At 45.8% G+C, this 24,207-nt stretch overlaps 2 protein-coding genes across 4 annotated transcripts in view; one reads left to right on the top strand and one right to left on the bottom strand.

Moving 5' to 3' along the window:
- Window positions 1-18,889, bottom strand: part of LOC135806453 (uncharacterized) — a 29,082-nt gene extending 10,193 nt beyond the window's left edge. The window contains exons 1-17 of the mRNA XM_065320640.1: window positions 18,601-18,889; window positions 18,449-18,511; window positions 15,247-15,279; window positions 14,362-14,558; window positions 14,042-14,189; window positions 13,486-13,561; window positions 12,506-12,579; window positions 12,156-12,201; window positions 11,473-11,600; window positions 9,610-9,670; window positions 7,777-7,934; window positions 6,942-7,104; window positions 6,195-6,275; window positions 5,470-5,615; window positions 4,615-4,729; window positions 4,162-4,207; window positions 2,016-2,102 (exon numbers count right to left, since the gene is read on the bottom strand). Of these exons, the coding sequence (XP_065176712.1) occupies window positions 2,016-2,102; window positions 4,162-4,207; window positions 4,615-4,729; window positions 5,470-5,615; window positions 6,195-6,275; window positions 6,942-7,104; window positions 7,777-7,934; window positions 9,610-9,670; window positions 11,473-11,600; window positions 12,156-12,201; window positions 12,506-12,579; window positions 13,486-13,561; window positions 14,042-14,189; window positions 14,362-14,558; window positions 15,247-15,279; window positions 18,449-18,511; window positions 18,601-18,689 (1,711 nt within the window). The 5' untranslated portion in view covers window positions 18,690-18,889. The remainder of the gene's footprint in view (window positions 1-2,015; window positions 2,103-4,161; window positions 4,208-4,614; window positions 4,730-5,469; window positions 5,616-6,194; window positions 6,276-6,941; window positions 7,105-7,776; window positions 7,935-9,609; window positions 9,671-11,472; window positions 11,601-12,155; window positions 12,202-12,505; window positions 12,580-13,485; window positions 13,562-14,041; window positions 14,190-14,361; window positions 14,559-15,246; window positions 15,280-18,448; window positions 18,512-18,600) is intronic.
- Window positions 18,890-20,112: 1,223 nt separating this feature from the next.
- Window positions 20,113-22,390, top strand: LOC135806451 (uncharacterized). 3 transcript variants are annotated; one of them, XR_010551232.1, is made up of 5 exons: window positions 20,113-20,470; window positions 20,584-20,665; window positions 21,022-21,076; window positions 21,168-21,271; window positions 22,180-22,390. XR_010551232.1 is itself a non-coding variant. In XM_065320639.1 (4 exons), the coding sequence occupies exons 1-3, from the start codon at window positions 20,345-20,347 to the stop codon at window positions 21,203-21,205; spliced, it is 414 nt and encodes a 137-aa protein (XP_065176711.1). In that variant the 5' UTR covers window positions 20,113-20,344; the 3' UTR covers window positions 21,206-21,271; window positions 22,180-22,390. The 3 variants fall into 3 exon arrangements, 2 of the variants coding, with proteins under 2 accessions (XP_065176711.1, XP_065176710.1); XM_065320639.1 differs by having other exon boundaries at window positions 20,113-20,665; XM_065320638.1 differs by lacking the exon at window positions 21,022-21,076 and having other exon boundaries at window positions 20,113-20,665.
- The last annotated feature ends 1,817 nt before the right edge of the window (window positions 22,391-24,207 follow it).

The following is a 24,207-nucleotide window of genomic DNA, read 5'->3' as shown; positions in this document are numbered from 1 at the left end:
TGAAAGCATGCCGATGGAAGACAGCAGACCCCGCTTCGGATAACGAGTGTGAGTAGACCATGCACCCAGAACTGAGGGCAGAGCAGACAATTGACGAATCACATGCCGAACGGTGGCGTTCATGGGTATATACCTTGGGCTGAAACGGGCAGCAGGAATACTGTCATTAATGCTGTGACCAGTGCGCGGAAGTAAGTAATCATAATACAATGTAGGTGCGGCCTGCATCGCAGCGGCCCAATGCCACAAACCATGGTCCATGATAGAAACCGCCAAAGCCAACACCAGAGGCAGCTGGTAGACATGACTAGCTCAAGGTCAGGGGATTGTGACCACTCAACATCATGGAAAAAGTATTGGCCAGTCCAGTTCGCAGCAAAGAAGCGACGCCAGTGGATGTCCAAGTGGGCGTCTGTGGCAACGGTGAAGACTGACTGAAGAGACGGAGCTGGGCAGCTGAAATCGGTGAGACGGCAGATGAAAGACCTGCCAGGAGGAACCACCGGGGCGGCGGTAAAGGACGGGATGCCGATCATGGTCAGCCGATCCCGCTGTGGGCAGCGAGTGCGCATGAACCACTCACTCAAAGCCGCTAGAATAGTAGAGAACTTCTCGTCAGGTAGCCACATCACCTGCTCCAAGCAGTCGACGTCTATGCGAAGTACCGTCACCACCGGGATGAGCGAACCACCTTCTCGGCGCCAGTGGCGACGAGGATGCTGACGTGGTCAAAGAACTGCAGAACCGTCACGTCAACTCGTGCCACGAACCACTAAGCAAAAGATAACATAAGCACCTAGTTTGGTGCAGCGTACTGGTTCTTGTGCAGGCTAGCACAGCTAGCCGGAATAGTTTTATACCCAGAACGACTGGGGCAGGATTTTTCCCTGAGATAGTGGAATACCGTGTGTAGGCAGAGATGGTGCGTAACGAACGCACCGTGAGCATAAAATCGTCAGATCCACATCGAAGGCCACAAGCGTTTGACAAACACAACTGATATGTAGATGATCAACGATCGTCCCTCACTCAAAGTTGTAGTGACATGTTGAAAACCACCAGCCTACTTTGTCGATGTACACACCTCCGCTCCTTGTCGACTGCTTTGGCTAGAGTATTGGCAGGTGATCACAGCCAGTCCTGAGTTGGCGTCAACGCCAGGCGCTATGTCGACGCGGAAACAACTGGTCCTCGGCGACGAGAAGTCCGTGCTTGGCCTCATGAACGCCAGGACATGCACGACTGCGACGAGGAGCTCCCCGATCTACCCGCTCAACAAATAAATATTTCAACCAAGCGCGATCCTTCGCTGCGTCAGCGAAGTTGTGAATTTGCAAGCGCTTGACTACGCAGCCGAACACAACTGATTCCCTTCTAAGAAAGAGAAATTACCAGCCTGGCAAGGAAAGCACTTCTTGTCCAAAGGAAAAGACAACCAAACTGCATTCGACTAGCTACTGCAGCGCACATAAAGGCAACAGTAGCAGCAGTGCAAACAAAATGCAAATTACAGACCATACTCGGCACAGAATAATAATTAATGATATGCATCATGACACCATCACTACGCATGTGCCCGCGTGGGCTAACTTGGCTTTGATACTCAAAGCCGGCATTTTGAGTAAGTGAAGAGCGTCATTTTGACATACATATTGCATATTGGCGTGCCCAACTCACTATAACATAAACCTCGCTATAACATAATTATTATTTCTCCCATCCCCCAGAGATTACGTTATAGCGAGGTCTGACCTGTACTGTGGCATTCTTGCTAAACCTTTCATGGATCTCCTTTTCGCGCTGTCTAAATTTCGCGATTTCCACGCGGTCGCGAATTTCGCAGAAATTAGACCATCGCAATAATTTCACGGTTTACAGTATGGCGCACTTGATTATACAGCCAAAATTATCTCATCTTCCAAATGTGTTGGCAAGCAGGCGACCTTGCGACTCCTGCTCCCACCAGCGCCACTACTACCGCACACACTAGATTCCTAGTCACCTCCAGACAGTACCTGAAACCATGAGTTGCTGCTGTTGTTTGCTGCTAGCTTTCTTGCAGGCTGCCGACAGCACTGTCAGATGTCTGCTGGCATTGACATCTGAACACAAAACAAGCACATGCATACAGACATGTTCGCACATAGATCCATCCAGAGATCGCCAACTGAGAGTGTCATGAGGGATGTATGGGTATAATGGATGGCTACAGTGGAGGCCATGTATCTTGAGAAATGTACTGCAGGTACAGAACACAATAATGATGAAGAGAGTGAAAAGACAATGGAACCCGATTGTGTCCTTTACAAGTCCCATAAGAACATAACTACAATGGAGCCCACCAGGGGGCGTTCATTTTTGACCTACAGGCTTGGGTAGAAACTACATGTGTGTTCATTTTTTCCCTACCCCAAACGGTAGATTCTACTTTCCTCTACCGGCTCTACCAGGTTTGAGGCTGGTAGAAATCGGTAGAAGTGTTGGCAGAGGTATGATCTGTCTGGACTTGGCCCCTTAGTGAATACTCTGATAAGACATACTCTTGCTTAGTACATACTCTGATAAGGCCATGGTAAAAATAAAGTTGATTCTCAGGTCATGAGCCTGTGAAAATCGGTGCGAGCGAGCGATTTTTTATTTTAATTCCCACGAATTTTTTTATTTCCAAAGATAGGGTCACACATGTGTACGTCACAGGTTCATAAATTAATTTATAATTCTTTTATTATTCAGGCCAGGGATTAGAAAAATACCGGTATTTTACTACTCCCGGATTCATGCCTTTCGCATTGACCGTTTTCATGCACGCATAGGCATGCATAGAAATAAAAAAAATCGTCGGTGCGCCACCAAAAATCGGTGCGCGCGTACTTGAGAATCAAAGATAATTTTTACCATGGCCTAAGACATACTCTTGCTTAGTACATACTCTGATAAGACATACTGTAGTACTCTTGCTTAGTACGCACACATTGTCCGGAGCCAGGGTGTATTGATCCATAACCACGTTGGTTGAGATGAGAAGTACTCCGGGTACTACAAAACTAAGGCTGTGTTTACATGAGAAATTTCAACCCGGGTTGAGTTCAGCCCGGGTTGAAAGTCTGTACGATAGACAAAATAGGTGAGCGTTTACATGAAGACAGTTGACCCGGGTCAAATACTGATATGCCGCCAAAAGTCCACTTCTAGAGTCCTGTATGGTCACGTGAATCCGTTCGCGTGAAATTTGCATATGCAGTGCTGTTCAAACCTGGCGCGAGATACGCACAGAAGTACGTTAGTACAACTTTCTTGACCCGGGTTGATTTCAACCCTCCCCTTGGGGGGAGGGTTGAAATCAACCCGGGACGAAATTTCAACCCGGGTCAAGCGCAATGCGTCATGTAAACGCGCCATTCATTTTGTGTACACGGCGGGTTGAAATCTGACCCGGGTCGAACTCAACCCGGGTTGAAACGCCTCATGTAAACACAGCCTAAGTAACACTTTCCTGCTGCTCATGGGGTCATGTCTTGCCATGGCTGGCTAACGCCCCCTTCTTTGCATTGGCTTCTGCCATCGGACGGTGAAATAAAATAAAATAAAAATAAAAATGTCTGATCAGAGTTGCAGTGCACAATCCACCGGGTACTTGACACGGGTTTGGATTATAATACTGTAAAAGCCTTTATTCTAACGAGGCGCATATATAACGATTTCCCAAAAATTGACTAGTTTACGTGTACCAAAGGTTTGTTTGTTTGTTGTTGTTGTTTGTATTCTTTATTTAGAGTGGGAAGTCCAAAACAGGCCCTAGCCTAATAACAATGGTCCCACTAGTGAGGGAATGCTGTATATCTGTGCATAAGGATCAGTGAGTGTAACAGCAACCAGTAGGGAAAGAAAAAGAGAGAAGAAAAACAACTCAAAACAGGAGTTGCGACTTGCATAGGAAGAAAATAATGGAAAGAGCAGTGCATACAGCATTTATAAAGAGGTAACGATTCTCACTCATTCTCAACGCTAAATAGGACATTATATGTATCGATTTCTGTAGAACGATTTCTATTTTAACGACAGATTTCTCCCCGTTAACTCGTTCGAGTTAGCACTTCGTTATATCTATGGCTTTTACAGTAGAAGGATATCTGCGGACACTACAGTGACTAAATGACTCACTGCTTTCAATCAGCTGACAAACATGCTGCAGCAGACCATCGGAGCACTGCACAAAGCACACAGTGGAGGGAAACACCAAGTTATTCATACATCATTTCTAATCATTCTATCGCCAAACACGCAAGCAGAAGCACATTGCTGTACATGCACTGTGTATGTACATGCCACACACACACATGCGAGTGTAGTACATGTACCGGTATACACACATGCGAGTTTAGTACATGTACCGGTATACACACATGCGAGTGTAGTACATGTACCGGTATACACACATGCGAGTGTAGTACATGTACCGGTATGCACACATGCGAGTGTAGTACATGTACCGGTATGCACATCAATGACGGCAGAACTCTAGAAACCCAGAGCGACACATCGTAGCATACCAGTAAGACAGACAACAGGACAAGCATGATCCAACATACACAACGCATGAATACCGGTAATTACCTTGAACTGTGGATAGCGCAGCAGCTGCAATACAGCCTGGTGACGATTGGCACCGGAGGTTGTGCTGCAGAGCATTCTGTGTATGCTTAGATCCTCCACAGGACACCAGCTAGAGCTGAGCACAGGAAAAGCACAAAGGCAGGTGAAACGGGTGAAGTGAGCACTGGACGACAAAAAGCCGGTTGCTAGAGAAGTCGGATTCTTCCAAACTGGTGGAGGTCACTATGACTTCCTGTCGACTGCCATCCGGAGCATACGAGAAGCATGTCAAATCTTCCCCTTGGCAAGCCTGCAAGAAGGCTCAACGCAGAAGAGCATTTTGGGAAATTCACTCCTCCTCAATTTAATAAGATTGACTTGGTTAATAGTAGGGGTGAAAGTTGGCACTGAGATCCCGAGTTTGAGTACTCTGATTTTCTCCGATTGAATATTCGAGTATTCTAGATATCCTAAAAATCGCACACCAACCGCCTCAAAACTCACATGATACAACCCTGATTGAACAGATTGGCAGTTCTTTTCTCGGGTATATTGGTTGGCGGGTCATTTGGGCTCTCTCTACTCGTGTACAAATGTTCACCACACAGTCTGCACATCAATATCTGCTGACTGCTGCTCTGAAACTGCAGACTTCTGTGGTAAATGCATGTACCATGTATGAGCGAGTACTCTGATTTATTCCGAGTACGATTATATTTGAAAAATCCAAACGAGTATTCGAATGTTCGGTATAATTGTTTCACCCCTAGTTAATAGTGAAATATGTCATGCACGAAAATTCCACTTTCTTGCAGGCTTGCCAGGTGGAAAGTGATACCAGCGAGAAATGTGACGTCACTCTTTGGCAACACTCACCGATCAGAGTTGTCAACAAGGAGACGGTTGAGAGAAAGTTTGAGCACAGCACGACTAGACTCCAGCAGCTGATCGCGTAGCACTGCACAGCTAGATGTCAAGTCGGAATGGTGAGATGACAGGCTCCGGGCAGCATACTGACGAATCTGACCAGCATACACAAAACGAACGGGAGAAAGCCTACTAGTGCATGTAGCGTGCATCTTCCTTTGACTACAATGTACATACTTGAAGTACAGCAAATTCAGCACTCAATAAAGTCTCCCATCATCCGAAATGGACAGCTGGAAATATCTCAGAGTGGCCGTTGATGTATTGGTAAGTTCCATTTTCTGAATAAGTTGCAAGAGAATATCCTGGAAGTTCACAACATACACTTTATCTTTGTTCAATCCCGTCCTCCCCCCCCCCCCCCCCCCCCCCCAGTGATGCCCTCCTCGACAACATGGGTAAACCCCTTTGCCTGCTCTTCAGGTGGATACTACAGTGTAGTACATGTACATATCACACACCTGGACTGATCGTGACCGCTTCACACCAACACCAGAGAACCGTAGAACCTCAACTTTGATGAGGCTACAGCTGAGCTACAAAGGTTCAACGATACATACAGTACGTTATATCACTGAATGGGCAGACTTGTGTCGTACATGTACTTGTAATCTACATTATTAATGATGCGTCCATGCTGTTGACACCAGTACTAGTGTGCGTGACGTTAGTACCTTAGTTTGTTGTTCACTCAAGCGATCGAATGCACTGGAATTGTACTGGATCAGGTCGCTGATCAATGTCTGGTTCTTCTCCTAGAAACATACACACGCACACAAACGCACATACGCACGCACGCGCACACACACACACACACACACACACACACTCCATAACTTGTAAACCAGAAAGTTCAAACTGCCATACATAGCAAACCACAGAACAAACATGTGTAAGGTTGTATCCCAGAGCCTTGCTGCATTCAAGCCATAACTGGAAAATGCTAGCAATATAATTACTTGCACAAGTATTCAGAGAAATGGCAGTCAACAAACGCAGGGTCTCGCATACTCTCTAGGTGGCAATACATGTTCCTGCACATCAGACACATCAGCACTGTCTTCCTAGTAAGATATGGCCATCCACTCATCGACAAGGCACCAGGTACAAGCTGCTGGTGTGGGTGAGAGAAAGACAGAGCTAATTCGCCTGATGTGCCAGAACATTGATCACAGCCAAGAAAGTTGATGAGGTCCGGTGTGCGTCGGCCTGCATTTTTTTGACAATGTAGAAAGAGTGTTTGGATTGAGGAAACCCAATGTAGAAAGTTGCAATGTAGCCATCCAATAATGTTCCATACCAGACATGACATTTCTCAGGGACACTCTGCCATTGTACATTGAGCAAATGCACTACACAAACAGCAAAGTTCAAGCTGCACATGGTAGATCTACCAAGCGAGTTGCAAGAAATTGACGTACCACGTCAGCAGTGAAACTAGAAATCTGCTGATGAACGGCAAGCAGATCTTCTCGCTCCTGCCGTCGTCGATGGCATTTCTCCTTGTTCTGTCGCAATGCTGACTGCCACTGTTGTAGCTCAGCCTGCAAGCCAACCTTCTCCACTTCAGAGGTAATTGAAGACCTGAGTGCATGCACACAATTTGCACATGTGAACACAGTTAAACAGCACAGTTAAAGAGTCAGGAAGCATGCGCCCTTAGGTGGAAATCGGTGCCATGAAATTCATACTCAATGCCAGGTGTGTGTTAACAAAGTCCGTCCTAAATTAATTTTAAAATGGCAATAAATAAGATAAATTGTGCACTCATAACAACAGCAAAATGAAGAAAGTCAAGTTCCATAACGTTTTCTTGTGACTGTCATCAGTGGAACGCCGTCACATAAAAATGTAATAACTAAAACACACACTTATATCCATGTAGCTAATATGGTTTCAGGTAGAAATACAGCAGCTAACAAGTACAAAAAGCGAAGTTTGCACCTTTGCAATGTGCAATGTTTGCACCTTTGCAAACTTCGCTTTTTGCAAACTTTGCAAACTTCGCTTTTTGTACTTGTTAGCTGCTGTATTTCTACCTGAAACCATATTAGCTACATGTATATAAGTGTGTGTTTTAGTTATTACATTTTTATGTGACGGCGTTCCACTGATGACAGTCACAAGAAAACGTTATGGAACTTGACTTTCTTCATTTTTGCTGTTGTTATGAGTGCACAATTTATCTTATTTATTGCCATTTTACGACTATTGTCTCCTCGTCGATTGTTTAAATTAATTTTACTAAATTTTTACCTGGAGGTAGCAAGCAAGTGAGGCTGACTGGAGAGTGCCCTTTGCTGGCGTTCGTGATACTGCTGCAGAAGAGATTGTAAGTGCTGTTCTTGCTCGCGTGCTTGACACAGCAACTTCTGTGTGGTGGTGAACTGGTTGATATGTTCAACTTGACTTGTCTGATCACACAGACGCGCACACGCACACGCACACACACACATGATTATATTGATACACACATGGATATTATACACACGCACACATATACACAAACAAACACACAAGTGCAGCCTCAACAGAACTTACCGGTATTATAAAGAAGAAATGTACTTCGAAGTACAGTAGGTATCGGTTATAGCGTGGGTGTTTGAAAAACGACTTTCTATTCTTATTTCCGATATTTCTTACACACGATAAAATAGTGTGACGTGTCATATGCATGTGCGCATAGCCAGGAAGATCATCATACATGCAACGTAGTGCTGCTGTGTATGCGGTTGCTCATACTTCCAAAGTAGTCCCATACTGGGCGATAGGTTCACCATGTGGCTGAGCAACATGAGTTACATGACCCCAACAGATGCACTTGCAGCATTATGATGCAATTCGAGTCGGTTCAGAACTGTATCGGGCAGATGTTATTACTACAGGCGATACACTTCGTACTAATCTGGCATGTTTTGCTACACAAAGTCCATTCTTAGGACCGATATATTCTATTACAGGATAACATTGCTTGTAAGAATAAATATACACATGAAACCAATGTTATGATTATGAAAATAGGAGAGTTCATTCTTGTAGGCAGTATATTCTTTTACACGACCACACTATAACCGATACGCACTGTAACTCGTTAAAACGTTAGATTTACTTCCTCGTTATATTTACATGTCTTATAGTATGTCATAATTATGTTTTGCCTGTATGTTACGGCACAATCAGCCTGCGCCATCTTAGACTAGTCGCCCCCCGAGTGCATGCTTGGCTAGATCTTGTCGGCTGTTCTTTTACTTGTCTTCTTCACACCTGTCAAATTTTATACTCCCACAACCTCAACCCATTGTCTTGAGTGTTTGTGCGTGTGAAGGCAGACATCACATGGCGCAGTGAACTACTTGTCCCTTGTAGAACAAACCTGTTTTTAGTTGCTATTTTTCGTGCCCTGAGTGACAGACTTTGTTTCCACCTCGTTGTGTTGCGCACGGGCCGGAAATTTTAAATTAGTTTGTAGTTTGTTCGTGTCGAACCGGTTTCGAGATGTCGGACGATGATGGCCACGCAAAATTCTCTGGAGTCGCTGCTCTCACTACAAGGCTAGTTGCAGCTCAGATGAAAGCTGAGGCCAGAGAACAGCAATTGTCTAAAAAGTGTCAAGATATTTTGAGAAATCTCCAACAGCCCGCAGCCACAGCCCCGACTACGACTTCTACACGCTCGACACCCACATCAACACTGAAGCCGGTGTCTGTGGATCGTCCAATGTTGTTTTCTACTACGTCTTTGGCTGACTTTGCCACATGGGAAGAGGAAGCCTGAGAGGACTACTCTGCATGTCAACAACTTACCACCCATGACTTGCACACCAGAGTGAGCGTTTGCACATGGACAGGCTTCGGACTCACCCACACACACGCGAGCTTCACGTCCCCCAATGTACGAGCACATGTATCAAGTCACACGTACCAAAATTGGTTTCAAGAAAACTTTTAATTCTGCGGGGTATTTACTATTTATGCTACATCTGTACTGTAGTCTGCAGTCGTGCAGACAAAGTTGTACTTCTGAAGTAATTCCCGTGAAAATATTCTACTAAAAATATGGACAATTGCGGTACAAGTTGCGGTACTGTACCTGAATTAAATTCTGCAGTGAGTTGGCAATCGTTGGAGATGATGTAGAGCTACCTTGCAGTCTGAGGAAGGACAAACACACCAATGAAAACTTCCAATATTAGCAAAAGCACAAAAGGTGCCATTGAACACTGCAACGCCCCACCGTTGCTTAACAGTAGGATTGAGAGATTGAAGAGTTCTAAAAGTTTGTCGTTTCCTTGTCCTGATCCTACGGTAGCAAGAGTACAGTAAAACCTGTAACTACAGTGCATTTCAAAACTATAGACGCGTAGGGTTTTTGAAATATTTCAAATTTGGCTGGAACTTTTTGAGAATAGTTTTCGGAATATTGCTCAGGATCGCTCCACAATTACTCTCATATAGTTTCTAAAGGATTGGATAACAGACGCCCAATTTGGAAAAATTTATGCACAAAGTGATCACAGATTTTATGTGGTATAGATGCTGGCATAACGGTTTTTGCCTAGGTACGCGTCTATAGTTTTGAAATGGACTGTAAAGACCACCGTGACTAGCGACCAGCCTGGTACTACCGACCACTTCGCCAGGCACGGAAGATCTCACATTCAAAATGCACTGTGACTAGCGACTACCTGCTGAACGCGACCAGCGACCGCCTTTTCTTGTCCCAAAGACGATGTTTGACCCGTAACTAGCGACCGCGATGTGGGAAATCAAATGTTGCTCGAAGCTCCTTCTTGAAATTTTGCTGATTTTCCATGGTCCTGAAAGGAATCTTTCGATACTACAGCTGAACAAATGAACGCAGGTAATTTTGACCGTGGAGTCGGCGTGGACTGCACTACACCTGTCAAAATTTCAAGCGCTGTCAAGAATAAACATGATAGGAAACGTCTTGGAGAGCGCATCGAAAGCGCTCTCTGATCGATGTTACTACTCGGACGATGGCACCAAGGAATCCAGAAACAAAGCAGCACCACAAGGTCCTGATGCTGAAGGATCGCGTTCAAGCAATCGAGGAGTCACAACAAGGACAGTCGGTACGATTGATCGCATGAACAAATTTGAAGCCCAGCGCAAAACGAAACTTCGCCAGGGAACGTTTGACTCCTGGCTTCAGAAGTAGCAGCTGAATATGAAGTCTGCAAAAAATTAATCTTCTCTCTCTCTCTCTCTCTGTCTCTATCTATCTCTCCGTCTTTCTCTCCAAGTGTTGTTTGACCTGAAATAAGAATGACATTGCGCAAGTCCTGGGGAATTGTATTAGCTGCATTTTGACATACATATCATATAATGGGATCCATATATGGTCACGCGGTGCAAACCTCTAACTAAAGACCACCTGCTACTAACGACCGCTTTTGCTGGCACCAAGGGGCGGTCGGTAGTCACAGGTTTTACTGTACATAACCCCCAAGAGTGTGCAACTCGACGATGGGTGCTGTCCCGACAGAATTTCAAGTTGACGTCACTTTTAGGATGCAATGCACACTGTACACATATTTGTATCAGACGTATCCTGAACCTGTGGTGGACAACGCCCTACTTGATCCTGCACAAACTAGTTCAAGGAATGTGTGATGCGTTGACGTCCTGTGCAGATGTCATAAATCACTGGTGCAAGGAGCATTGCATCATAAAAATGACGTCAATTGAAAATTCTGTCGGGACAGCAGGCTATGCGGGAGTTGCACACTCTTGGGGGGGGTAGGTACTCTTGATGCTAGCAATAGCAGTGTGGGTCCATAGAAACTCCAGAATGAAAAACTATTAAAAAGACAAAGTAGGAACATATGCCTGAGCAAGTATGAGGAGGTGTCATCAAGGTCGCAGAGCATTGCTCTTACGTTAGCCAGCGTGACTGTGATATGTAGACTAAAGGCGGCGGCCTAACACTGACCTGAGCTTGTCAGAGTCCGCCTTCAGATCAATGTTACTAGTCTGCTGGGTGGTGAGCTGTGCATGCTCATCGGCAAGCGATTGTAGCGAGGAGATGATAGTTGCTGGCGGATACTTGTTCCAGAGAGACTGCAAACACACACATATTTCTTTTAAATATGTTTCATGCGAGATACGCCAGGACAGTGATCGTGGAAAAAGATCCCCTGTCGCATAAGTATCCACAGTTTTCTGATTGCCTCAAAATTAATTAGGATAAGTACTAGTACACACTGTGTCAGTGATCGGTGTTTGCAGGATTTGAATGCACAGCAAAAGACGAAGAAAGATTCTCGCCAGTTGACAGGGTAGATGTTGACGGGCGTAGGCCTGCTTCATCCAAAGCCAAAGGTCAACAGTGTTGCCATTGTGATTTGGACTCGCACCCGGCAAACACATACCCACACAGAAGCACAGTCTGCTGCAAAGTCTGCTGATGTGCAGCGATACCGATGCCGGTGAACAGCAGCTGTACATGAGAACACCCCGGAACAATAGCCTATTCCTAAGAAGCTAGTGGGTGAGGGCTGCAGCGGGAAAAGTCAAATTTGGGTCATTTACAGTTGTCAATATAACGGTTGCAAGCCTGGATGATGATTATCACCACACATTGAGCGTACAATCAAGCTGCACTCTGTGGCTCACCTCAACTTTGGACCAGACGGAATGTTTGTCCATATCCAAGTGACTCCTGGTCGCAATCAGGTAACAAGCAAGCACATACGACAATACTACTTCCAATGACCTTCTTGTAAGTGTACTCTGAGCAAATATGCAGTATGTACATGTGCATGACAATTATCATGCTTGTTTTGCCAACTTTTCGAGCACATCGCAGACAAGTCCAATCTCCCAAAAGTACAAGCCCCTAGCCGTATGATGCATTTCATGATCGCAGGGCACCCTCACGCCACCGACCATGCACATGTACTGCTACGACATAGCTCAATGTGGTACGTGCTCATAACGTACTCACAGGTAAAGCCAGCACTGACCTTTCTGATGACTGCCCCTGGTAATAGCGAAAAAGGAACTCCTTTGTCTCTTGAACAGCAGTGCGTGTTTCTTGCTGCATGTTACACGATAGGGCCAACAAAAGGAGCATCCACGTGTTTCAGCATACCAGTCCATAACCTTCATCATGCATCTTGTTTTCAACTCCGACTATAAGTTAGCATGTATCTATGTTCTGATCTGTCATACTCACTTACTAGAAAGAACGATTCACTCAACTGCAACCTCATAATTCATGCTCTTGAGTACCCAAAGCGGCAATACAGCCCACCCCGTGTCTGTTTTTCTCAACAAACCGCAACCATGGTAACTGCACACACACTATCTGCACTGCCACCATAAGTGGAGACTGGTGAAAATCAAGGACTCGGAACTGTCGAGTCAATGTCAGTGTCTAGGTGACAGTACAGTACTGTCGGTCGCCGAAGAACGGGGGGGGGGGGGGGGGGGGGGGGCAGCCTCCTAGCCTAGACCATTCTTATTTTTCATGTATTACAGTCTATGTGCAGTTGAGTCACCGGGTATACATTGGTATGCTGTGCTTAATGAAATTCCAGCCTGGTCGTTCTTCGGTGCTCCGTCATTCGGTGCCCGGCAGTACTGAACGAGATTGGAGAAGCTGGTGCACCGTTTCCTTTTCTCAATGCCATTAAAAAAATTAAGAAAATTCACGGTTCGCGTGAGACTCGGCTGGAAGCCGAGTTTTCCGCATCCGTAGGAACGCCACCACCCTCTAGGATCAAGGCGCAGATGCAGCTCCTAAGCGGTGGGAGCCATAAACAAAACGATAAAAGCCAAGTGAAGAATAAATATTTTTTCTAGCTTCCCTCACAATAAAGCAAACATCAGAAGCGTGTTTTATGTACTTATAAATACATGTACCGGGTAGATCTACGCAGGTCTTTCTTCTCAAACTGGAAAGATTGTTTTGAAATAATACTGGAAGTAGGACAAACCTTACCAGGGGAATAGATTCCAGTACACCGTCTGCACCACTTGTACTATATTGAGTACTGCTTCCAGCTTTCTGCTTCTCCCTGAATAAGAACAGTAAAAGAGCCCAAGCTGCCTTCATGTACACATACATGTATACTGTATACTGTACAGATGTCCAGTAAGGAACCACATCATACAGTAAAACTCCCCCAATCCGGGCAGGTTGGGACCAGGCACTTCCCGTAGCTAGGAATTGCCCATAACTCAGAACATACATACTTACTAAGTCTTAGTGCAAGCAAGCAAACATTTTTTTTTATGCCAATCAATAGTTTTGGGGGCCGTTTTTCGTTGAAAAGCTCCATTTTTGTGACTCTAGATGGGCCAGAAAGGTGCCCAGATTAGGGGGCGTCCGGATTAGGGGAGTTATACTGTACTTCAAAGTACCAGTACAGTCGGACCTTCCTTATCTGGTACCTCATTTATCCAGATCCCTCACCAACCGTTGGAACATCGGTTGGGGCAAATAAACAGCAAACACCATAGAACACCGTGCAATACACGGGTATATCACAACCTACTGTTGGTTGGTGATAATTGTCCTGATTTGGGAGCACATCTCATTCAAAGTGTGCAGCTGTTGACCGGCCGAGAGAGATTGCTGCTCCAAAACACAAGTCTGGTGTCGACACTCACTGATGCGACTTCGGTGAGCTGCCACTTCAGATTCTAAGCACATACAGATGAGCAGCAACAAACACACACATTTGCTATCGTGCATTTACATGTACCACATTTTCGTCTGATTTAATACAAATTACGTACGGTTCACCAATTTGAGCTATGTCGTAGTCCAAGGACATCGCATATCAGTAGTACTCGGCTGTTTCAGTTCTCTCACCTTTTTCTGTGAGTGTGTTCCTAAGCAGGGACAGGTCGAGGGCAAGTTGTTTCTTAGTGGACTTCAGGTGTTGCACTTGCTGCTGTAGTCGCTCACGCTTGCTTAACAGTTTCTGCCTCTCACTCGTAGACATTGTAGATGGTGGCGGGGGACAGAGATGAAGGCTAGATGGTCTAGCCTGCTTGGTGTTAGAGTGACTTCAGAAATTTGTAAAACAAGAAGTCAAGGTAAACAACTGCTCATAGTCATACTAGTGTTGGAAGGATCTCACCGGGTGCTCGTTAGCTCGCTCGCCAGAAACTCGGCTCGGCTGCATGGCAAGGTCATTTACACTGACGAGCACCGTATACGGTACGACATACACATTACAGTACAGTCAGTGCACCTAGTGAACTCTCCGTTCAAGCGAAAGTCACGCTTAGTCGTGTGGAATTTTTTCCTTTTCCCCGCAATGCAACAAAGAACAAGGCTACTTGCAATCTTTCCAAAACAGTCTATTCTTACAACGGCTGCTCAGCGAAGGCGCTGAAAAGACATCTCGACAATACCCGTCCGAAGTGAAGCCAGTCAAAAGCAGCAGCAACCCCAGTGCGAGGGTTGAAAATTCGAGGCATTTGTCAACCTGAATAAATAAAATAAAAATCATCTTTGCCACATCAGTGAAACTCGAACTGGTCGCTTGTTTGTTACAGATATGCTCGTTTCAACACTAGTTCATAGTGCCGATAGCTGTGTGTGCTTGGTACTTGCTACAAGAATACTGGGCTACAGGAATGCATCTTGAAGTGCAACCAAAACACCCAATAAGAAAGTCATGTACAGCTTGCGAGGGGACTTCAAATTTACTACAACCAGCTGAGTGATGGCAGCAAACAAGGAGGATACAGAGAAAGATTTCCCAAGACTGTCTCCACCGTCCTGCAAAGGAAGATACAGAGCATAACAATTACAGTCAACTTCGCGAATAACGACTGCGGATATAACGACAATTCGCGAGTAACGACAGAGTTTCCATGCCCAGAGCAAAGTCCCATCTAACTGTATATAACGACTATCTGAGTAACGACAATTCGCAAATAGCGACATGATTGTAGTGCCCCGAGGTCAAATTCACTGCTTGAGTAACGACTTTCTGGGCTTTTGACAGCTATTCAAGTACCTGTCATGCAGAAGTACCAGAATCCATGGTGATGGATAATGGCATACATGCAAGAAAATGTAGCCAAGGGGGGGGGGGGGGCTTATTTTCTTTTCTTTTTTTGCTTCAAAATAGTTGGAGCACTCAGCACAGCTACATGTACATGTAGTTGTACATGATTGTACAGTAATCATCATACATGTACATGTCCCTGTAGATGGCTCCAAAAGGCTTATTCTTCAATTTATTTCCCTTGCATACTGACTTTATGGTTCCTTGCAATTGCAATATGAAAATAAAGTACACATTGACATAGAGCATGAAAAGAGCTTCATTTTGATATGCATGTCATACTACACAAGTATGGGTTCACATACATTCAAATGGGACTTCGGGTATAAGGACACTTCGCGAATAAGGACAATTTTCTGATGCCCCACCGAGTGTCGTTATTCGCAAAGTTGACTGTAAGCAGGATTCACAGAAGCATCTTTGCGATGCGCGATAGCCAAGAAAACGGGAAATCCCCAAATGATCGCATCCGTATCGCAGCTAATGCAACTGTCGCAACTGGGCCATCGCAGAAGTTGAGCTTCACTGATCGTTCGCGATGCGACAAGCGATGCAGCGTACGATTTTGACCGTTTCAGCAGCAAAGTTGTACAAAGGTTCAAGAGTTGCTTGTAGATTTGTAAAAGTTGTACCAAGCCATGCGAATACTATGGTGACGCCCTCAACTGCATTGAACTTCGCGCCAGATCAGCAAGGCGACGTCGCCTCGCTGACTTCTTCTATGAATGGCATTTCGCGAGTTCGCATCGCAAGCCGTAGTCGCAGATCGCATCGTAAAAAGCCTCGGTGAATCACGCGAGAAGTTCATCCAAATGACCTGTCTACAGGTACATGTATACATGGATTGCACATTAGATCAACTATATAGCTGTCCCTCCAGAAACTTGCGGAGACATTTCGGAAATATTGCGGAAAAAGTTGCGAGGTAAAACGCCATAAATTGCGGGGAATAATGCGGATTTTGTCAAATATTGCGGGATTATTGTGGTAAAATTGCGGAAATTGCGGCCGATTTGGTGTACTTGTACTGTAGTGGTGTGCGATGTACGAGCCGTACAGCATAAATCATGCATGACAAAACAGAACGTGTGCTGCGCTGACTGTGTTCAACTCCACACACCTGCCTGACAGGAGCTTGCAAGACAGCTTTCCTCCATCCTCGGACAACACTCGACGCGAGCCTTATTTTGTGACTTGTCAGCCGCTGATTTGCCCAGAAACTTCTCCATTCTGGTGTCGATCTCACAAGTAAACTACTGATGAGCTTCAAGAACTAAACAACATCGAAGAAAGACTCGAATATCGCGGTTGCTTTTCGAAATATCGCGGTGCTTTTCAAGTATCAAGGACAGTTTTCTACAATAACGCGGATGATTTTTCAAATATCGCGGATATCACGGACTTTTGTTCAAATCGCGGAAAACAACGCGGCCGCGGAATCGCAAGTTCCTGGAGGGACAGATATAGTCAACTTTGCGTACAAGGACACTCGGCCGGGCATCAGAAAGTGTCCTTATTCGCGAAGTGTCGTTATACCCGAAGTCTCATTATATGTATACAGGTAGAATGGACTTTGTTCTGGGCATGGGAATTCTGTCGTTATTCGCGAATTGTCGTTATATCCGCAGTCGTTATTAGCGAAGTTGACTGTATGTAGAGGATATAACCCGAGTGAGAGAGTTTTACCGGCTGAATATAAATCATGACTGCGATAGCAGGAGGGATTTATATGAGGGTACGGTATAACCCAACTACGACGGTCATATTCTACTTATGCCAGGTACCCTTACGCATTTCCAGAACGTACCCTATTTGGTGAGCAGGAGATCATGCAGTCCATAAACATGTTCTGATGGTTATCAGTTGTCAAATGAAAGAATGGTCGAGCAAGATCAGGAGATTTCTCTGTGGATGTTTTGCATAAGATTTCCTTCAGTTCCTGTGTATATTGTAGCATATCGCCCCATGAGCGGTGTGGAAGTCAACCGAATCGCTGGAGTGCTGGAGCTGTCGTTGAACCAAACTACTGCGACTAGTTAGACCTGAGACACTTTGGGAGTAAGTGTTACACAACTTACTATAATTGTGATACAATGCTGATTTTCACATGCGGCATCTTGAAATCAATTTAGCTTACATGTAGATGCATTTTTTGCAAATTCCGCATCACCTTTTCTTAAATTCATTCCATTCTAGCATTTTCCAATCAGTGTAGGTGGATTTGAAGTAGACTTAACTTTGTATCACCTAGTTAGTTACGAAGGAGACAGTCTGTTGATGATCTTTAACTCTTCGAAGTACATCGTTGATCCATTCTGGATACTCTGTGCATGTGATGATTCGACGTTCTTGTCCTCAGATTCACCATAAAGAATAGACAAGTCATTCTTCTTTTCCATTGTGTACTGTTCCTCGTCAGTAATGCCGTTCTGTGTGGAGTGTACACATGCATGTGTTGTCTGTTGTGTCTACTGTGAATAGTCCGTGCGCTGGAGTACTGCAACTGTACAAGGTCTCTGCCTTTGAAAGTGACGTTGTACGGTGGCAGTGCCATAGCGTACGAACCGTGCACCGGGATTTATACTGGTCAATATAACCATGGCTAGACGAGCGCTGATTGGCTGAAAACAGGCACTCCATGCCGTGCCATGGTATAATGGTTGATAGCCTAATTAGGGTATTGCAGCATAACGAAGGGATACATGTATGCTGTTGCCATGGGATCGGTATTTTACATGTCTGACATGACACACTGAATCATGTTGCTGCTTTAATCCATTTAGTCTTTTGAGCTAAGTACTTCATTATCGCAGTGTGGTATAAAATTTCCTTGAAAAGCCAGGACATGTCGAAAAGCTCAGTTTTAGAAACTCTTACCGCTTCGAGTGGACTTTCTTCACCAGATGACGAAACATTCCTGACGCTCGACCATGAGCCATTCTGTTGAATGAATCCACACGACAACAATATCTAGCGCTATGTGTCTTGCTCCCAAATTGATATAATTATGATGCGATAAGACTAGTTACCTGGACAACATGTCAGAGGTAACAGGACCTCCGTATTCCATCTCCTTTTCCAGCCATTCCGACAAAATCACAGCAAAGTCTTGAGACATGGTTCGCACTCGAGACAAGACTCTGTCCTACTAGTGGGGTATATACGCGAAACGAACAGCTCCTCACGACAAAGGTCTCCTTCGGTTTATCTGAGCAGCCAAAATTGCTTGGCTACACAACTCTTGCCCGGATCAATGGAAGAGCAACAGACGGGGACTTCGCTGCTTGTCGTGCCACAACGCCACACCACACACATGCAAGATTGTTTGTGTTCTTTTTCATTTTTTACTCGAGAGTTTTACTTGTGTTTGAACGATCGCGCCAATTGCATGCATCACGATCACCATGATCACGTCATGTTCAGATGATCTGATCGCATATCGACGAGTAGATTCTACGTCGCGAGTCTGACACAGGGAGTCGTAAAATACGACTCCCTGGTCTGACAGTTGTTATCAGGGAGTCGTAAAATACCGACTCCCTGGTTGTTGACACATCGAAAGAAGGAAGTACGAAATAATACCGTGATCATCAAACCGGCCCTAGGCTATAACCAAGAGTCCATTATGGACTCTTGCTATAACCAAGAGTAGATAAACAAGAGTGTGCAACTCGCGGATGGGTTGGCCCACGGCGGAATTTTTTGTTGACGTAATCTTTTCGACGACGCACGCGCTGCGAGCCTTTTGGAGAGGTTTCCCTCGTGCACTTGGCCGGGCTTTAAACACTACATGTCTGTGCCCAGCACGTGCTCTCACACTGCTCTGCGGCAAAGTCCGCGTTTCTCTGAAAAAAGGTGACGTCAACAAAAAATTCCGCCGTGGGCGGGGGTATCTGCAGATTGTGCAGGAGAGATCCGGAGTTGCACACTCTTGTTTATCTACTCTTGCTATAACCTATATCAAGACGACAAGACTTTGACAAGGTCAAGAGTCCAATAACCCTCTCTCTCTTGACAGCATGCATGATTGATAATGACATTGCCCGATTTTGCTAGCATGCAAAATATCGAAGAATTTGACAAGAGAATTTGCTGGCAAAACGGAGCTATAATTATTAAAGACGCTTGTATTGAAGCTACAATTCATAGCAATTCCGGTATCGCACCAGACCATGCAGACTCGGAACAGGCTCGTCTCGACGTTGCGGAAAGTAGCATCTGGGGTGGCCGGTTTGAGCGCACCTTCATGGACGTGAGGGTTTCAATCCTCATGCCCCCTCAAACCGGGCCACCTCATATACATCAGGGAGTCGTACCCAAAGTTGAAACCGTTTTGGTACGACTCCCTGATGTAGATCTACATCAAGCACGAGAAGGAGCATTATAATTGGAAAGGCTTTCTGTCTAAAGCCTTTCCATACTGGTGCTCGATGTTTTCAGTTTGGGGACACCAAAATTAGTGTACCGCTGAAGACACGTGGTCGACACGTTGTTGACACGTTGTTGACACTTTGTTGACACGTGACCCAATTACCTGCCTACCAAGTGCCTTTGGCGACCGCTAACAGCAACTGTGGAACAGTGCAGTGCCCTTTTTTGGAGCAACGTACGAGTAGTGCCCATGGATTATGACCCCGCGACCCCAATCTACGTGGCGGTCCGCAATTCGCTACTTCATACTGACTGGCGTCCGGCATCGTCCCGAATTTGGCCACAATCTGCTCTCGGGACCCCTATAGGGCTCCCTGACCTGCTCCATCTCCGCCATCGTCAATGTACTGCGCATCCACCCAGGCCAGGACTGCACTTACTTACGGGAAGGAGTATTTGCAAGATGGAACCTGGGAACTGGAAGACGACGAAGAGGAAGCGTGGGAATCCGGCGGCAATGGCTGGGATGTAAGTCCAACATTGCTGGTGCCAGAGTTGCCACTGCTTGCTTATAAGGGAATCATGTGTGTTGCCTTTTTGCCTTTTCCGACGTCCTCCTCCGACTGTACTCCCGATCCCAGGACTGAACTTACGGGAAGGAGTGCTTCCAAGATGGGAGACGAAGAAGAAGAAGCCGCTGAATCCGGCGGCAATGGCTGGGATGTAAGTCCAACATTGCTGGTGCTAGAGTTGCCACTGCTTGTTTATAAGGGATTCATGTGTGTTGCCCTTTTTTGCCTTCTCCCATGTTCTCCTCCGACTGTACTGGTGAACGCTGTCACATATGTTGCCCTTTCCAGACAGTAGAAGGGAGGGGGGGGGGCAGCACATCCTGGCATCCAGGAATGCTAGGCCCTAGGAACTAGGCAATCTGACCTTTCCTCTTACTCCAATAATGGTATGGATGGGGAGTTCTTGAACATCCTCAGTCTTGTTAGAGTGAACTGTGCAACTCGGCAATCGGTGATAGCAGAGGACCAATGCCGATGGCGATGCTCCTTCCTTTTTCTCTGTCACAGGCTGCGTTCTCGAGAGGAAGCGTTATTTCTGCATTCCAAGAAGGACGGCACAATGGTGAGTGGAACTTCGTGGGTGTGCAGCCTTGCTAGTTGAATTGTAAATCAACCATTCTTCCTGTCTCTGACTTCTTCAATGTCCTCCTCAGTGTCGGACTGTCCGCGTCGCATTGAACTGGTCCGATGAGGCTGCTATTGCACACACAGTGAGGGAACTCCCATACGGGAACTCGGAAGTACTGCTACAGTACAGGTAAGGTGGCCATTGCTTATGTGCGTGCGCCGTTGTTGTCAACTTCTAAGCCAGCTGTACTCCAACCTTTATGGAGTTTGAAAGTAGTCAGCTGGCGAACTACAATTGAAGTTTAGACGTTATATGCCGCGGCTTGGTCAGCTTTTTCAGTTTCACAATGCATTGCACTCAGCACCGCTTCTCGGAATATCTTGTCAGGATAGCTGTGGAACGCATCCTCCCCAGTGGGGGAACGGCAAATGTGCTGTTCATTTTTTAGGCTTGCTTTTATGGTACGTACAAATCCCCATTGAAAAGACACAGTGGAGACCAGAAACTGCAAATAGATGTTGGGAACCGCGAAGACCACCCTTCCTTGTCAAGTTCCCTGAAGGTGTGGAGGGGGGGGGGGGGGAGCGGAGGAGGGACATTCCTTAAAGCAGGATTCACAGGAGCATTTTCAGAAATTGCTTGCACATTTGTACCAGTTGTAACCGACAAACGCATTCTCATTGAGCTTTGACTTGAGGCACGTCAGCAAGGCGCTGTTGCATCGCTGACGTCTTGTCCTGATTCTGTGAATGGTATTTTGTGCGAGTTTGCATCGCACGCAGAATCGCAGGTCGTGTCGCATTGCGCAGCACACTGCCAAATTGCTTCTGTGAATCCCACGTGAATGGGAATTCCAATGGGAATGTAATCCATTGCCAACAGGTGTATTCCCGAGCTGCTCATCATACTGCAAAATTGCTCCTGTGCATGCAAATGGATTTCATTGCTCTTCTGTATTTTGGGAAATTCTCGATTATGATAATTCTGCGTGTGTGTGTACACCAGCCCTGAACATACATGTAGGTGACCCATTTGTGGTGTCTCATAGCCTACCTCACGACCTTATGCTTTCTTTCTGTATCACTTGTATCTTGCAGGTATATCACCCCGTGACGACCACATCGAAGTCTGAAATTGAAGTGTGAAGATGCTTCAGCAACCCCTTCATATTTTTCCATTGCTTTTATTGTGCTTCTACTGTGCATGTGTGTAACCTGTGGGGTATGCATGTGATGACAATGTATGCCGGTGACACGGTCAGATTTTGTCCATGCGTGTAACGTACACCTGCATGCTATCGTTGAAAAGGATCTGCCACTTACGATCTTCGGACGAGTATCAGGTCAGCTTGGTTTTGTGTGGGCTGTACTAGACGCTGTTCACTTCTCTATCTGTTGGATATGTGACTTTCTGCAAGTTTCTGGTGTATGGTGGCCACTTCTTTGCTTGTCTTTGTATGACATTACAATAATTCTGTATTCACTGCTTCCATGGTGTGGTCTGCAAACTGCAATCCTTAGGCAAATATCATCACGGTTTGCAATATTGTGCTTTGGCCGCTAGCTTACCTACACATTGTACATGTAGTTGAATTATTTTTGTTTCACAACTGACTTCCTGAAGTATGGTGGCCACTGCTTTGCATGGCATTATACAATGTTCATCAAGAATTTCCTGTTTGGGTCGTGTGTGTGTATGTATGTGTGTGCGTGCCCATGTGTGTGTGTGCCATGTGCATGTGCGTGTTTGTCACAAGGTGTCTGTGTGCGGGGTAGCGAGGTGGGGAGGGCTGGAATGTATCAGTGTGCTACTGTAGTTGCATGGCTACATACAGTGCATCGCGCGCGTGCTCACCATGTTTATCTTCGGAGCTGGGCTAGGGTGGGGGAGGGAACAGAAAAAGAACTGAAATTACCCATATAAAAACCGCTCTGTGAGCGGTTCTGAAAAACCTCTACTGGTGCAGCCCCGTCGTAAAAGTAAGAAATTAGAACTGGCGCATTGTCCTCCCAAATGTGAACTGATCCACCTAAATCGCGATTGACGGGACCCGAACGCACCAGTAGCACGAGGTCGGGAGGGCACAGGATCACAGCCGGCGTCGGCGCTGATCAAGTTACCATACAACACTTAGATCTACACCGAAGCCCACCTTTGCCGCTTTGGCTTTGGCCAGCGTCCCCAGCTGCATCCACAGGTACAGTGCGTTTTTTTATAATAGACTCTGAAATCCTTGAGAACGTACTCAAGGCCACTTTTGAGAAAATGTCATGCGAGTTGCGTCACGAAAATCTGCGCGCGAAATTCGAAAACCAGGTGTGACTCGTGGCATTTCGCCATTTTCAGATTCAGAGTGTCCTTCGAGCTCCTCGTGGCTGGAGGAATCATTTTGTTGCTGACTGACTGTGGCCCTATTTTGCTTTTTCTCGAGTGTCTTTTCGTTCGTGGCAACTTGTTCTCTCGACATGCAACATAATTATAACAAAGCGCGAACGGGCCATGGTAGAATCTACATGGTGGTGTCTGTTTTACAATTTTTGCGAAGACGAGGAGAACAATGGCTGGGCATCGAATTGGTCCCAAGTATTCCATTCGTCATGCTGCTGTTGCGTGTGGCGTCAGCATTTCCACCAAGAACAGATGTACCAGGGATGCTGACGGCGAAAATCAGCGTGCTGCGTTGGCCTTGTCTGTCTCCAGTGATGAAGGTAACGATAGTGACAATCCCCAATGTGAGACTCGTGCCATAAAACCACTCAACCCTGACGGATTTGCTTTGGACTGTATAAGAAGTAATTTACGGATTCTATGCTGCGAAGGAGCACCCAACACTGGACAAAGTTTGTGCTCGCTGCATAGAAAGCATCGACGATTTTCCAGACATGAGCAAAACTAGCTCTTGGAAAATGTTGCGTTCCATGGGATTCCAGTGTGGCAAGACCAGAGGTATCACACACATGATGATGGAACGGCACGGGATTGTGTCATGGCGGCATCGCTACCTGTGAGACATACCTGGATGACACGTGGGTCAATGCGCGTCACACAGTTACTAGGAGGTGGTCCGACAATGGTGACAGGAGTGTATAGGCAAGCAACCAAATGAAGCACCATCAGGTAAAGGC

Source organism: Sycon ciliatum, chromosome 1, assembly GCF_964019385.1.
Source record: "Sycon ciliatum chromosome 1, ocSycCili1.1, whole genome shotgun sequence".
NCBI classification, from domain to species: domain Eukaryota; kingdom Metazoa; phylum Porifera; class Calcarea; order Leucosolenida; family Sycettidae; genus Sycon; species Sycon ciliatum.
Note: the sequence above shows the minus strand (reverse complement) of the source record. Positions and strands in the feature narration are given on the sequence as shown.

Bases quoted from the DNA above. Each gene is read 5' to 3' on its own strand.
- LOC135806451 (XM_065320638.1), top strand. From the start codon at position 20,345: ATGTACTGCGCATCCACCCAGGCCAGGACTGCACTTACTTACGGGAAG. The intron at 20,666-21,167 runs GTAAGTCCAACA...TGTCCTCCTCAG, and splicing joins CCGGCGGCAATGGCTGGGAT to TGTCGGACTGTCCGCGTCGC.